General features: G+C 39.4%; 1 protein-coding gene across 2 annotated transcripts in view; it reads left to right on the top strand.

Annotated features, from left to right (window-relative positions):
• The window catches only part of hs3st1l1 (heparan sulfate (glucosamine) 3-O-sulfotransferase 1-like1), a 42,138-nt gene extending 26,064 nt beyond the window's left edge, over positions 1 to 16,074 (top strand). Inside the window, exons 1-2 of one of the 2 annotated variants that reach the window (XM_087802307.1) lie at positions 12,212 to 12,233; positions 14,635 to 16,074. In XM_087802307.1, coding sequence (XP_087658433.1) covers positions 14,802 to 15,728 — 927 coding nt within the window. In that variant the 5' untranslated portion in view covers positions 12,212 to 12,233; positions 14,635 to 14,801 and the 3' untranslated portion in view covers positions 15,729 to 16,074. Of the gene's footprint in view, positions 1 to 12,211; positions 12,234 to 14,634 lie in introns of those variants that run through there. The other variant, XM_087802306.1, reaches the window with a different exon arrangement.
• Positions 16,075 to 16,649: the final 575 nt, after the last annotated feature.

Here is a 16,649-nt window from a genome sequence, read left to right as displayed (position 1 = left end):
TTTCTTCATTAATAAGAAAACATTTTCTGTTCACATCCCAGTCGCAGATGATAATGTGGCATGGTAGGAATCGTAATTGCTAATTCAGAGATCGGGTTTAACAGAAAATTAAGTAGAAGTTGCTGCTTGAGAGGCTCGGAAGATTGAACTTAGATTCATTCCTTTGGTGCGTCATGTAAATGTTAATCCAATTTAATAAAAAGAAATCATCAGCTCCCCTTTTGTTTCTCGATGTTTTCCAGTTATGTGAGGCAGGAAGCACAAAACCAATAAGATAATCTACGCCGTGGATGTGTGTGCAGAGCGTCCTTTGGGAGACGGCTTCATGATTACGAGGTCACCCATCACACCGTGGTATTGGATCATTTTAAAATCCGCAACACAAGCCTCGTGGGTCTGCGATGCCGGATACATATTTGTGATGGCGAGGGAAATGCTGGCTACTGTTTGTGTCTGTGCCGTCCAATACTGCTGTGCCAGAGTGAACAAGGTTTTTACGCAGGAAAGACACACACCAGCTGTAGTTTACTGCCGAGTATATCAGAGCAGACAATCACAACAAACACATTTTCCTATACGTATATTCTGGAAACCTCAGATCCACATTTTGTGTTTCAGGCTTTGCACCGGGGAACAGTTTGCACAGCCGACGTCTCGCGGGTTTATCAAAGAGAGTTCACACCCTCTGATTCATTTCATGTTGTTTACAAGCTGTACGACTGATACAAGAACAAACGTCACGATGCCGCGTGGGAGAGGAAGTTCTGAACACACGTCCCGTGGCAAAGTTTCACGACTTAGCTTTTCGGCAGACAGATTGACAAGGTCATGTGATTAATCCATCTTAAACAGAGGTGTGACAAGAATGGGAATTATTTGTTGTAGAGAAGAAATGACTTGTTTTTTTTTCCACTTCGAGGGTTTTTTATAAGCCGATAAAACACTTTTCTGCCTTTAATCTCTGATGGAAAATTAAACTTCAGCTGGCGATATATCTTCGGGTATCAAAGCGACAGGCAGGTTGTGACATTTTGACATTTCTTTTTTTCCACATAAACTGTAATGATTTTGTATATTTATTTTGAACAGTTACAGCTATTATTTTAACCACCTGACATAACTTGGGCAAGTTATCCACTAGCGTCCACATGGTCAGTGTTGTTTTTGTATGAAGATAGTCTATTTAAAGTTACATGAAGATAAAAAAAATGACCGTTATCTCGTAGACAAAAGTACATCTGGAAAATTTGCAAGAAAGAAACTGAAATGTAACACTTTTCTGTCACTAGGGGGAGCCAGAAACGTAATTTGTTATACTACAGATCTGAGATTTAAAGAATGACTTCTCTTTATTTTCATACATCGCCTTTATGTAGCTGAGGTGTATGATGGTTGTAAATAACGTTTAGTTATTAGTATAAAAAAAAACATTTTTGGACACACAGTACATATATCTTTAGATGGTTTTGACCATATAATAAACGTTAACTTTAGTAAATTGTCTCTTACTTTGCTAAATGTTCGAGCATTGCAGGCGTCAACATTCTAAAGTAGTACTTTATTTCAAAAATTAATTTCGAGAACCTTTGATAGAAAACTGGATTTGTCATTAATTTAATCAGTCAAATGAGTCATATACGAAAGACCTAAACACAAAACTAGGCGTAATCCAAACGACTTTAAGAAGACATTTAATCTGTATCAACAGAGACTAATGGTTGTTTTTTACCTTAATCCAGATAATAATTGCCAGTGGAAAGTGCTTATGAAACAGGAAATTCTAGTTACATGCAAAGAAAATGACCTTGAAAGCAGTGCCTTATACATCGGTTCCGTTATTATGAGCAGAATGTTGAATTGAATAACACTTATAAATGTTTTTAAAAGGATAGAAAGTCATCTATTCAAGTGTAATTGTCAACATGCATATTTAATTGCTTTTACAGATCTTTTAGAACTAATTTCTATCAAGGACATGGACCATTTCTGTGGATGGCGCAACATGTTTTTTATTTGAAATTTCCTCATTGATTTTTGCTATAAAGCAGTTTGGACTCTAATTAAAATCCATAGCAATGACTCGTGTTAAATTAAAAAAAAATACTCATTATAAACCACTTTCTTCCACAAACTTTTAAACTGAAATAAGATTTTTTTTAAAAACACAATAAAAAGAAAGTCAATAAAGGAACGGGTGCTGACATACAGAAGAACTGACATTTGTTCATGGATCTTCCCGAAGATTCGATTTTGAGGTTCTGTTTACAGCCATCGCTCACATACACCCATATTCATCGAATCATAAACATATTTGTTTGCGAGCCAGGGGCCTTCGCGGGGTGTGCGTGTTGTGCCGCTGCACAGATGGTCGTGGGCTGAACGATTAGTAATGGCACGACTCAGCGTCATGTGCCATGTAGTGACGGCTCTAAAACACGTCTATAGACGGCGCCGTCGTTGAACGCTGCGATAAAGACCTGCGGTGTTCTGTGAGGTGACGCCCCCCTTTTATCGGGTCTGTAATGAAGGTTTGTGCTGACGTGGGGGTGCGGATTAGATCATTGTCTGACTCATTATGTCCTGAAATACCCATCATTACTTTACGCTCGGAGCTGTTGTGTAATGTGCGCGAATCTGTCGACGCCGTTCCTCGGTTTCAGTGAGTTTGTGAGTCTTTCCAAAGAGAAATGATTTAACTGTTCATAACTTCTGGGATAATTTACGCGCGTAAGAGGTTAGAGTGAGTCAGACGATCTGATGGAAAAGATCGACTGATTCAATATTCTTACAAATGAGTTTTTCTTTGTAGAGTTGAGTGTCTCCTTGTGCAAGCTCACTTTTTGTAAGGGTCAGAAAACAACTATTAATGACTGTGAATTTGACTGTGACTCTGTGTATATGTGATTGACTAGAGACCTTTCCAGGGTGTCCCCAAAGTAGCTAGGAAAGTCCTAAAATATATTAATATAAATATATATATATATATATTAGTGATGTGCTAATGAAGCTTCGAGAAGCAGTGCCATGTTGTTCAGAGGTCAGTAGGTGGTGCCATCAGTTTAAGAAATGATGTGATGTTTCAACAGTCAGAGACCGCCATCTAGTGGACTATGAAAATAATGACACTGCTTCATGAAGCTTCATCAGACCGTCACTACTATGTTATAACGTTTGTAGCCATGTGTTGAAAAAAAAGTTGTTCCTAAATGTAAAAAGATATCAAGTATTTCAACTTTTTGATTTTTTTTCTGGAAAAAATAATAATAATAAAGTGACCAATCGTTTTTGAACAATGTCCGCATTATATTCTGATGTTTGGCCTTTAGAAAAACAAAAAAACCCCAGCAGAAACAGCTAAACTTTCCAAACAATATACACATTAAAAAAGGTGTTATTATATCACTATATTATATATATACTGTATATATATATTTTTTTTCCATATTGTGTTTAAAGGATTATTTTAAGGGTAAACCTGATCATGACAAGCATCTTGACATGTCAAGATCACGGACTACTTTGGAGAAAATCTGATCTTTTTTTCCTCAAAATAAAACACCTTTTAGACATTAGTAAACAAAACATAAATCATAACCAATACTGTTTGTATTGTTCACACCATGCAACCTATAACCTGGCAATATTCTTCCCTTGTATTTACGTTCACGATAAAACATACTTGAGTCATTTTTTTTGTGGCTTTATTTTCGTACGGCTTAATGGCCCTTCACAACAGTACATAAACTCGTAATGGCCCCTCACTGATCCAGACTTCATTCAATTGTCTCTCTTTTTTGCTTTCTCCTGAATCCGTCTTTCATCCGACTCCCCTCCTTAAGCAGTTTTTCTTTTTCCCACAGCACCTGCCCTTTAAAGGAAAATATGCTGAGCTATTAAAGAAGTGAGAACAATGAGCTGAGGTGGCCGGGTGTGTGTTTGTGTGTGTGTGTGTGTGTGTGTGTGTGTGTGTGTGTGTGTGTGTGTGTGTGTGTGTGTGTGTGCTCGAGCGGACGCTGACGTCTGAATCAGCTGAGTGAAGTGAAAAGAAAGAGCTCGGTTAATTAAGTGAATGCAGCACTTATCGTGGAAACAGAATTGAGAAGCGACAGAATGAGTCCGTTTCGTTGACATGTGCCGTGTTTTTGAGCGAGAGTGGATTGATGAAGATTTTTTAGAGGAATATAAAATGAAGATTTCATTTTTGATTAAGATTGAGAATTTTCTCTTTTTTGGTATTGTTCCATCAGGGTTGCAGGAGCAAGTATTTCAATTTATCTTTGTACTCACAATTCACTAACCCTCATTGGTTGTTTTCCAACACACTTCTTCTCCTCTCTGTGAGTCAAAGTCATCTTTATATGATCCGATTTATCTGTTTTGGGTCCTTTATTATTTTCGCTGTACTTGATTCAGAGATTTCCCGATGTTTCCTACCACATTTTTGCTGATGACATCCAGCCCCAGAGACTGGACAGCTTAGTCAATTGTTTGCTAGAAATCAAACAATGGTTGAGTGAAAACACTTTGAAGCTAAATTTGTACAAAACTGAAACTCTGGTTATTGCTCCTGATGATAAGGTTCCAGGGTTGAGTGAGTTCTTGGGTGACTTAGGTCAGTCTGTCAAACTGAGCCTGAGATACCTGGGTGTTGTATTCGACAAAGACATGTCTCTAGTTCAACACTGCAGAAAACTGACCAGAAACTGTTTCTTTCAACTGATAAAAATCTCTAAACTTTGGATAATCATGTCACAACATGATATGGAGCTCGAAATCCATGCGTTTGTGTCTTCTCGTACAGACTATTGTAATAGTTTATTTTCATGTCTAAACAAGAAGGAGCTGTCTCGCCTGCAATTAATACAAAATTCTCCGGCGAGAATTCTGACCTGCTCTAGTAGAAGAACTCACATTACCCCGATCCTCAAAACTCATCACTGGCTGCCAGTTTCTTAATAGGATAAATTTTCTTTCTCCAAGAAAAATGTTAAGACATTCTTTTTGTGAATTCTGATTTTCTGGGACTACTATGTTTGTCTTATGTTGTCTTGGCCCTTTAGAGTTTTTAAATTTGTGTGTATTTTAAACTGTGTATTGCTTTTGATTGTTCAAGCGCTTTGTGACTCTGGTCTAGAAAAGGTGCTTTACAAATAATAGTGACTTACTTACTTAGTTACATTTCTAGTCAATCTCGCCAAAATAAAACACATATTTTCAGGAATATAGCGTCACAACTACACTTTGTTTGGCACCAAACAGTGTGACAACAAACCAATTTTTTAATAATGGGCAGTGAAATCCCAAAAAGGTTTTTAAATTATAGCCAAAAGATTCTCGAGTTAATCGTCATCTTCTTGTGGATAAAAGCTCTAAAGATGAGACGACATTAATGAATATTTGAGTCGTGACCCTGCTCTTAGCAGAGTTAGCACATTTATGAATAATGCATTCACACTTCACTACAAATATAACCCCGGACAGATATATTCCGTCCTTGAAGGCTTATTCAGCAATTTACTGTTCCATTATTAATAACCGACTGTTATGCACTAAAGATGCAGAAAATTCAAGTTTTTATTTGAATGGATTTAGTTGAAATAATTCCTGGTTCACAGCTGAAGCATAATTACATCACAGCGAGGCGCATCGGTGGGTTTTTACTTTTTTTTACTCTAATAAGAAGCTCTTTAAATTAGATTTAGTCTCTCACTTACTGGGCCTTTTCAACCCTAGATTGAAAGTAATTCGGTTAAATAAGTAAAAAGAAAAGAAAATATGAGCTGGACCTGAAAAGGCATGGAAGTAAAAAAAAAAAAAACACCAAAAAAAAAGAAGTAAGCAGTTCACTTAACCCTTGTGTTGTCTGTGGGTCAAGGTGACCCGGAGGCCTGAAAAGAAATGTGTTTGTTGTATCCCTTGTCTTGTCTCTGGGCCAAGGTGACCTGGAGGCCTGAAAACAAATGTGTTTATTGTATCCCTTGTGTTGTCTCTGGGTCAAGGTGAACGACCTCCACCACTGCATATGTATTTTTGGGGTTAGTACATTTAAATTTGAATCTTAGTTTTCTCAATATGTTTTCAAAAATCGCCTTTAACGCGAAATTACACAAGGTAATAAATCTACTATCACTAGAAAATGGCCTGAAGTTCAGACGCATTAAAAAAATGTTGAGGTTTATGCAATGTTTAAGTCAGAGAGATGTACTACACACCCTTATGTCAAAAAGTTTGATGGATGACCTTGATGACCCGCCCCTGGTAAATGTCGGAAGGGTGTGCCATGGGAGTGGGGGGGGGGGGGGGGGGGGTGGGGGGGGGGGGGTGGTTCATCAAGGTCATCCATCCAATTTTTGACAGTTAGTGCCAGGGGGAGGGGCCATAGGAGGCGGGTCATCAAGGACATCCATCAAACTTTTGGACAGAAGGGTGTGTAGTACATATCTAAAGTCAGTGCGGATCTCACAACTATTTAAACCTAATGCAAGTTTTTTTTTTAAGGCAGAAGAAGGATCCAGTGATGGAGATTTTAAAAAATGTCTAAGAGAATGTGTTGGAACCGAAACAGAAGCCACAGTAGGCGAGAGAATGAAGAGCTGACAGTAAACAGGTAAAATGAATCGCTGCCATCACGAGGAAAGATAAAGTGACAGGCAGAGTCATCGAAATCAGCCACATTAAGCAGCGAGCATCTGTTTGTTGACTGATATTAATTTGAACACTTTGAAAAAAAAGAGACATCTATTTGTCTACCTTGATTATTTACCTTCACGCAAATGACAAATACTCATTCCTGCGTATCAATCTCCCACACAAGGACACCGAGAGCAGCACCAAGTGGAGCGATTCATTATCCACGGAAACAAGAATCCAAGCCGTCTTAGAAGGAACTCAGAAATTCATGGGTGTTGGGGAATTTGGGTCTTCAGAGATGGAACCATCAACAAGGAAATTGGATCCCAGTGATTTGTGCATCCCATTCTCAATCCGATAGACCCCGCAATCCTCCTAAGATAGCATGCTCCGGGTGGATTGATGAACGCATAAAAGGATAATAGAGGAGGCCTCTCGTCCACAAGGGGGCCCTAGAAGAGAGTTTTATGGGTTTTGAGGCGTGTTCCGGGTTTTCTTCTGTTCGTCTGGAGCTGCAGTGCCCTTGACACACACACACACACACTAACACACATGCACACACACACACACTAATATCACTGAGGATTTGATTGAATGTGGAAATGTTTTCATTTATTTCTTCGTTTGTCTGGACTGACACAGATAGAGTCAAATAAACATCAGAAAATGAGCTGCAGTGATAAAAAAAAAAGTCTAAATAATGGAGAGAAAATAGTAAAAGAAAGTGAATTTTCTTATAAACGTAACATTTTTTTCATTTCTTGTGGTTGGAAAAGCAATTATTTAGAACTTTCATTCTTTTCATTCACTACGTGAATAGGCGACAGATGAAAAAGACAGATGACTCAATACAGTCACAAGTTATTTTGAGATGTGTCTTTTTTACAGCTTTAGCTGCAGACATAAAAAAAAAAAGGAAACAATAAATGGCAGCGATGGTAGGTAAGTACAGATGGAACTGCCTTTAGTGAGAGAAAAGAGATGAGCGTCAGATTGAGTCACATGTTTATGTCATGTTAATGTGTGATGGACAGACAAATCTGCTCGGTGAGCAAGAGTGCAGTGTGACTGTTGCAACAGTGTTTATGAAGAAAGAATGATTTTAAACAAGGGTGTTTGGTTGAAATGCAATTTAAGAAAAGCTTCAGATTACCTTTTTTAATTCTGGGTTTTGTAGGTTCAAGAACAGTTTAAGAGACACTTAAATCAATCCGTTAGTTGCACTTTAAAGAGAGGAAAACGTACCAAGATGCTCAATTATTCTTGTCTAAATTAAAAGAGAGACAGATAATGGATCATTTTTAAAGAACCGCCGGCTAAAAACCCTTTATTAGCTCTTTCTCTGCCCACGACTTGGACTGAATTCAACAGAACTCAATCCAGACATAATTTTTCTGCTACATAAATGGAATCAATTGTTTTAACAATGTTGTCAGAAAATATACTTTGTATTAACATATGCCCTTTTTGTTAACTTAACTATCAAATGAAGAAGTCTTTTATCCTGATGTACTTTAAATACCTACAAAAATCTAAAAAAAATATAGATTTTTGACATTGTAAAGAAGGGCTCATGAAAAAAATGTTTTAAAAACTCATCAACTCCAAAGCCTCCTAAACTGTTTTCCGTTTCCGGAAAACAGTTCGAGAGCAGAGATGGGGAAATTACATTTTCAAAAAAAGGATAAGTCTTTATAAGAGTGGTAAAATACATGCATGACATTAAGGGAAAAAAGACAGAATGATGCATATAAGCATTTACATGGATTTTGCGCTACCGATTTATTAAAATATAATTTAGGTATTAAAGATTATTTATTTTAATTATGTTTGGACATGAAATGTGTTTGTTGTATCCCTTGTCTTGTCTCTGGGCCAAGGTGACCTGGAGGCCTGAAAACAAATGTGTTTATTGTATCCCTTGTGTTGTCTCTGGGTCAAGGTGAACGACCTCCACCACTGCATATGTATTTTTGGGGTTAGTACATTAAAATTTGAATCTTAGTTTTCTCAATATGTTTTCAAAAATCGCCTTTAACGCGAAATTACACAAAGTATCAAATCGACTATCACTATAAAATAGCCTGCAGTTCGGACGCATTACAATTCTGGGTAAAGTGGAGGTTTCTTATGCAATGTTGTTGAAGTCAGAGAGATGTACTACACACCCTTATGTCAAAACGTTTGATGGATGACCTTGATGACCCGCCTCTGGCAAATTTTGACGGAATGATGCATATAAGCATTTACATGGATTTTGCGCTACCGATTTATTAAAATATAATTTAGGTATTAAAGATTATTTATTTTAATTATGTTTGGACATGTATTTTAGTTTGTTTTAAAATGTGTATGTGTTTTATTTTCACACATTAACTGGTTGAATATAAGATAAGTAATAATATATAATAATTAATGAATTAATTTTCTAAATCCATTACCTGGAGACTATCCAAGTTTATTCGGGCGAGAAGCAAGGGACACCCTGGAAAGGACACCAGCCTGTCGTAGGGCTCACAAAGACACACAACCATTCACACACACACACTCATACCTACGGAAAATTTCCGCAAGTTCCCAATCAACCTCTGTATGTTTTTGGACTGTGGGAGGAAACCGGAGTAAACCTACGCAACACGGTGAGAACATACAGCCTCCACACAGAAAGATCACAAGTTGGCTTCTTTACTGGTGCTTGAAATACGTTTTTTAAAGGGTATTAAAACGTATAACACATAATAACAAGATTGAAGCTTCAGCATAGTAACCACGATAGATGGCAAAGTGAGCCATCATTATTCCTCTGTCATGGATTCAAACAGCCTTTAGGGGGGAATTCAAATGCAGTGCTCGGGTGTCCTTTAAAGAGTCCTTGCCTACTTACTGATGCTCGGCACCGAGTTGGAATTAAACGCCTTATATCATGTTCGATTAAACACGTAGAGTGTTTTTTTTTTTCTGTGTGCGACCAATAACGGCGTGTTTTAATTAGCAAACATGTGTTTGGTGGAGGCTTTAAGAAACAAATGAATGGGTCCAGGAGTCCAGCTGTAAGTCACAATCGAGAGCCCAAAGCGACGTGTGGGAGAACAGTTGCGTAGCTACAGTTGGATTTGTGCGGGGGCGTCAAATATATTGTACTGTTTTTTTGTTTTTTTTCAAGATTGTTTGAGAGGCGCAGCTGAAAGGAAGAGACAAAGAAATGAAACGGCGGCATCGTATCAAAGAGTGAAGTCACAGAGAAACGGTTCATTTGAACTTTAGACACAAACCTAATGAGGGAAACTAAGAGTTAGGTCAGGTTGACAATACATTTAAACATGAAGTAGTTTTTATTTTTTAAGCGTAGAGTCATACATCTTCTTAATATTTAAATGGAAGTATTAAGATGAGTTGCCTGGACTCCTGTTATATGTAGAGAAAATGTTTCTGCTTCTCTTAGGAAAACCTTTAAAGAGTCTTGTGTTTAAGGAAGTTGGTTCCGAAAATAAGGGCCACTAGAGCTGGACCATTATATGATCAATGTGCTTGAGAGATCCTGATATTTAAGCAGCCGTTGAATAAACCGCAATGACATTTTTTCATGCAATATCTGAAACCCAGATTGAGTCAATCAATAAGTAATACTGGTTGATTTCCTTCTTAGTACAGTTTTTCTCTTTTTTTTATAGAAGATTCAGCAAGATATCACTTTGATAACACATTATATTCATTTATTTAAAAATGCATTTCCTTTTCAAAAAACTCAGAGCAGCACTGTCAATTAAAAAACACAAAAAGAAAAATAAATAAATAAATACTAAATTAAAATAGCTTTCAAATTAAAAATGTATCTGATGAAATATACAAGTTACATTGATAATACATTTGTGTACATTTTTTTGACAAAAAGTACGACTTGCTGCTAAATTTAGATGAGTCGAATATCTCTCCAGTGTTAGATGTTTCATCAGATAACCAAGCCATTGTCTATATTAAGATGTATTAATATAAGACGTCTTAGTAATGTAGGAAAATCTGTCGATTTGTTAATGCGTTTCTAATGACACCAAAAAGAGCCAGGGTGGCCGATAATTTGATCTGTGTACCCAGTAAGTTTGACAAAAACAAAAAAATGCACTGCCAGAACTGATTTAAACTTAGCTAAACAAGGTTGCCTGCATTGGTCAAAAGTGGAGTTAACTTCAGGTTTAAACTTGGATCATTTGAATTTTGACCCCTTGTAATCTGTGTACTATTTAACTGGATTACAGAATGTCTAAAAATGGATTTGGACAGCAGTGGATAGCCGAGTCATTTTGTAGCATTAGCCTCTGACCTGTTTGTATGATCTGACTCCATTTGCTGGATGGCTCAAAATAAGTTAGATGTAAAAAAGAAAAACAAAAAAACTGGAATCAAATGCAGCAATTTCGACAGCATTTTTAGAACAGAACAGTTGGTCAACATCAGTTGCGTGCTTGTGGTTTTGGTATCTTTAAAGTTACATGGAGTGCAAAGTATGTTAGCTTTAGGTACCAAACGAGAAACTATGTGATAATAGTCAGGATATAATAAGAAAAAAACTATATATATTTTTTATCATAACAGTTAAAGAAGATAGCACGGGGAAAATACAGTTTAATTCTGAATAATTCAGGATAAATAGGGGAAAAAGCGCCTTCATGTTATAAATGTATTATTAGCTGCTATTAAAACATTTGCTGTTTTTTTTTTTATGTAGACACTAAACGAGATAAAGGATCTTGTTTTGTCCGTTTCCATTTCCCCTGGTAACTTCAAAAATTCTCTCAGTACTTCAGTCACATGCAAACACTGTCTCTCACCCACTATTTGTTTGTTTTAGAGGTTTTGTCCATCGTTTTCCCCCTCAACGATTTCCCCCCGTTTGATGTGCCTCCCTTGCTCCTCGGCTCTTTACGAGTGTCTGCGAAACGTCCTTGTATCACATTCCGTTTGCCCACACGAGAAACATTACTAAAAGTAAAATTGCTGCCATCTCATCTTTGGTAATGTGTTCCACCACCAGCTCTACTTGCTTGCCTTTTCCACACGTTCGCCCCTGGCCTGGAAAACTAATTTAAGAAGCATATTTCTATCACCTTGTCAAGTGGGACGTGACACACGGCTGTGGGGAAGTGAACGTGAAAAGCTTCATTTAAAAGAAGCGAAATATGAACAACAAAACTTTTAATTACGCGAAAGCACGACCCCGAAGTGATCAGCGGCGCCGGAGTTTAGATTGAGTTATCCATCTGACGGTGTACCTGCCAAGAGTATAGGGGGCCGTAAAGATATGCATCAGGTGCCGAATGAAGCGATACGGCACACTTGAAAGTGAAACAATGACTCTTTCCAGGTGGCGGTGTGCTGTGAAACGAGGGGAAGGGAATTAGATGCGACAGGAATCTCGTCAGGCTGCCTGGCTGGTAGCATCGGATCTGGCAGCTCTCTGAGAGGGAACCGCTGACAGGCAGGCGCGCCTGTCACATCACATAAGTTCCCCGGGTGCACCGTGGCCTGTGGGGCAGGATATCTCGCCGGCGCGAGGCTCTCGGGTCCAGTTGAAACTAACAGATCGCCCTGTCACAACTTTTATCCGGGTGAGAAATCATCACCAACGACCTGTCGTTGAGGTGTTTTTTCTTTTCATTCTGTGTCTCGTAACGATGGCAGGGGCAGAAACCTTGAACAAAAACAGACTCTAAGAAGTAGCGATGTGTTGATGAAGCTTCGTGAAACAGTGTCATTATTTTCCAGAGTCCACTAGATGGCGGTCTCTGCACTATTTTTCTTTGTCTTGAACAACTGTTATAATAAAACATCACATCAATTTTAATGGCGCCACCTACTGACCTCTAAACAACATGACACTGCTTCATGAAGCTTCATCGACCCATCACTAAATAGAAGGTCAACACTCTGCATCTGGTACAATAGATACCAAACTTTCAGGAACATTTTATTACTCATATTTTGCCCATTAGAAGTCTCGCCAAACTAGATTAAGCTGGGTAGAAGTTTAGGGATTCAGTTTATGTACAATGGATCTGGTCGATTATCAAAATAAAACTGGTCCATATTTTGAATGACATTTCAAGTGTCAGCTGCTATGCTATGGAAATGAAAAACATAAAGCAGAACTGTTTACAGCGCTTCTATTTTTGCTGAAACCAGACTATATATTCATAAAATCCTCTCAGTGCAAGCTTGGGAGGAGGTAGTCCGTAGTTAAAATAAAAGCATCAGGTTGCCCTTTATAGAATAAACTTATTTACAGAGTAATAATAATTTACTGAAATCTCCAGAAAGAAAACAAATATCATTGAGTCACTCCTTCCCTCAGTGATGGGCTGATGGAGCTTCATTAGGCAGCGTCAGGTGGAACCATTAGCTTGAAAATAATGTGAGATTTCGAAAGAATAGCAGTTAAAATATATATATATTATAGAGCAGAGACTATTACTTAGTCTTATAGTATTACTCCATCCATCTGTCTACCAAACTGGCCTCCAGCCAGGAGTCATGTTCTGCTCGAGGTTTCTGCCTTCTAAAAGGAAGTTATTCCTCGCCACTGCCACCAATAGATTCTTACTTAAACTGTACTGTCCCTTGGCATTAATCTCTAAAATTGAATCGTAGCAAGCATTCACGGTGTCTTGAGATAAGTTGGTTATAAGACACTTTAAATAAAATTGAATTAAATGATCTAGTAGGTTCTAGGATACTGCTTTATGAAGTTTCATCTACTCATCAATATTTCCTTCACCCATATTCAGAGGATGAGTACATTTTTGATATTTATGTGTGGTTTGTGATCAAACTATCTGACAGGACGCTGTAGAAAAACCCAATCTGTGGATATAAAACCAAACAAGGACCAGAGATACGTCAAGGCAAGGGTTAGGTTTTTCAGGTCCGTTAGATTGGCCTAAAATATCCACGTCACGTACGAACGTCGATTACAGCATCAACAAGTCGACTCTTATGATTTCAGTGCCGGATTTAGAAATAGATTTATTGGTTATCAGGACACAAAATGGTGTTCAATGAGGCCACTCGGAAGGGCATTTAGAATAGTTACTTTTTCAATGAAGAAACAAAAATAAAATATATTTTCTCGTGAACTTTTGTTTTTTGAAAGCCAAACAGCAATAACATCTTTTTATGACACAGTAACCTTTTCTTCATTTGTGTACAGCTCCTTACTCTGACCTTTAAAAAACGGGAGCTTGTATCTCCAGCATCTGCTCTATTGTCCACCGCTGTTAGAGTCAAACATTCTTGCTGCTGTATTTCCTCTTGGAAAAAAAAACATTGGTACTTGTTTGACTGCAATTCAAGTGGGAATGAAGTGTTTTCAATAATTCAGTAGCTTTTGAAAATAGAAAACTTGAAAAGAGCTGACAGCTCATTTTAATTGCCCGATCATGTAAAGTGCAGTTTACAAGTCTAATTAAACGTCTGCTTCGTCTGCTAGCTCTTATATTGATCTTTCCAGACTTGTATTGGTAATCAAAGTCACCCATAGAGGAAACTCATCTGGTTTCCTGGAGTAAATTTCTCTTTTTATATCTTTTAATTCCTTTTTTTTTTTTTACAGCTTTAGGGTTGCTGTTTCGTTTATTGATGGTACTAAAAAAAGGTAAAGCAGACAACTCTCTCTGGCCTCGTTTCCTGGCAGAATGCCTGCTCTCATTTCGCAGACAAAATTTTCAACAAGCTGTCTCACCAAAGGAATTTAACAACGGAATGAAAGTGATTTTCATAGACGGAGAGGAAAAAGCAGATGGCGACTTGAAAGGAGACTCAAAGAGAGATGAATTGAGATTCTCTTTTTTCGAGACGATACACTTTTTACAGACAAGGATCGTGTTTAGTGCTGAATAGCTTTTCCCTGGTAATGTGGAGAGTACCGTTTTAGTTTTATTCAGACATTCATCCTGCTTCACACGCCTGACTGTCCTTTCTTCTTCTTTTTTTTGTCTTTGTTCCTTCCTGCAGATGCCGCTGGTTTCTTCTTCACCTCCGGTTCAACGGCAGACAAAGGCTTTCCAGCGCTCCCGTTATCACTGAACTCAGAAAAGGTTGATCCTGTCCAGAGCCGAATCCCAATCTCCACGTCGTGTTTCCCTTTCATCTTATAAATCTGATACCTGCTCTTTATCACCATGACCTGCTACCTGGCGTCTGCCTTCCTATTAGTTCTCCAGACGCTCGCCGTCTCATCCGAGCTTATCCAAGCAGATTTTGACATCACACTGGAGCCTTTGGACCTTGATTCTGATATACCTGCCAACGCTTCATCCCCCCCTCCCGGGACGAGCAAGAGGGAACCGCACAGTATTATCATCGGGGTCCGTAAAGGTGGCACGAGAGCTTTGTTGGAAATGTTAGACATTCACCCGGAGGTCGCCGTCGCCGCCACCGAGGTCCATTTCTTTGACTGGGATGAGAACTACGCCAAGGGCTTCGAGTGGTACCGGGACCTGATGCCGTACTCGTACCCGCACCAGATCACCATAGAAAAAACGCCCGGTTATTTCACGTCGGCGCTCGCCCCGGAACGCATCTGTGCCATGAACTCGTCCATAAAGCTGTTGCTCATCTTACGGGACCCGGCCGAGCGAGTCATCTCCGATTACACCCAGGTCTACTTCAACCGCCTGGAGAACCACAAGCCGGTTCAAGCCATCGAGAACCTCCTGGTGCGCAACGGAGCCCTGAACACCCGCTACAAGGCCATCCAGAGGAGCCTCTACGACGTCCACATGCGCAACTGGTTGCGCCACTTTCCCCTGGAGCAGATACACATCGTGGACGGGGACGCCCTGATCCGAGACCCGCTGCCGGAGCTTCAGAAGGTGGAGCGGTTTCTAAACCTGCCTCCCCGGATAGTATCCTCCAACTTCTACTTCAACCAGACGAAGGGGTTCTACTGCATCCGCAGCGACGGCCGCGAGCGCTGCCTCCACGAGTCGAAGGGACGACCCCACCCGCCCGTCAACAGCACCGTCCTCCAGCAGCTGCGCACCTACCTGCAGGAGCACAACCGCACCTTCTTCAAGCTGGTGAAGCGCACATTTGACTGGCAATAAAAAACCTCCACCGCTCATGAATGGGACCGAAAAGAGCCACGACCCAAGTGACATTTAAAAAAAAAAGAAAAAAGGGTCTCTAAGCACTTTACTAAGAACTCTTGGAAAAGACTAGGGGGCGGGAACCTGTGATCACCAACAGAGCAGCTCTTTATGTAGACGAATGACGACGGTAACTAGAGACGCAAGATTTAAAAAAAAGGAAGTCTCCTCCAGCTTAATAAGTCATTCTCTCTGTTCTCAAAGTGATCAAGTTGCAGTGAAAACACATTCATGAAGCTGTTTTTTTTCCCTCTTTCTTCTTTGATATCGTTCTTCTTAACAATAAATTGTTTGACTTTCAAAACCTTTTACCACAGGAAGTCTTTTTGAGCCCTTCGGTTTTTTTTGCATGACCTCAGCTCTGACTCATTTCATTTTAGAAAGCCACAGAGCGCCCTCTACATCCGACTTAAAAATCGCTATGTTGGAAGGTAGACATTAATGAAAGCAAATGGGTACCCGGGAGCACGGCTTTAGTAGTAAAGGAATAACTAATGGCGTTGGACATCGAAGGCGGCCCACAGCTAAATCAATCGAATCCTCCATCGTCAGCAACCGGCAGAGTCTTTAGAGCTCACTTTTTATGTTAGATCTGCACTTTCAAACGTTTTGCTCAGGTATAACACCGAGCCCGGGCTGTGAAACATCTGCAATAATCTGTGGTTTGCTTTCCCCCGGAGTGTGCAGTTTCCCAGAAACATCTTGTTGTCCTGTCCTGCCGCAGAAACACAAGCTTCGGGTTTCCTTCATCGATCGGGCTTTAGAAAGGAGCCAAAGCTACTGCCCCGCTGGGATCTGACGTTCATGCGATCCCCGCTGCTCGGTCGGCGGGAATTAATCTCCGTCAGTCTCCATAGACCGCTAACAATACGCACACAT

This window comes from Callionymus lyra, chromosome 11, assembly GCF_982586985.1.
Source record: "Callionymus lyra chromosome 11, fCalLyr1.hap1.1, whole genome shotgun sequence".
Taxonomy (NCBI): Eukaryota; Metazoa; Chordata; class Actinopteri; order Syngnathiformes; family Callionymidae; genus Callionymus; species Callionymus lyra.
Note: the sequence above shows the minus strand (reverse complement) of the source record. Positions and strands in the feature narration are given on the sequence as shown.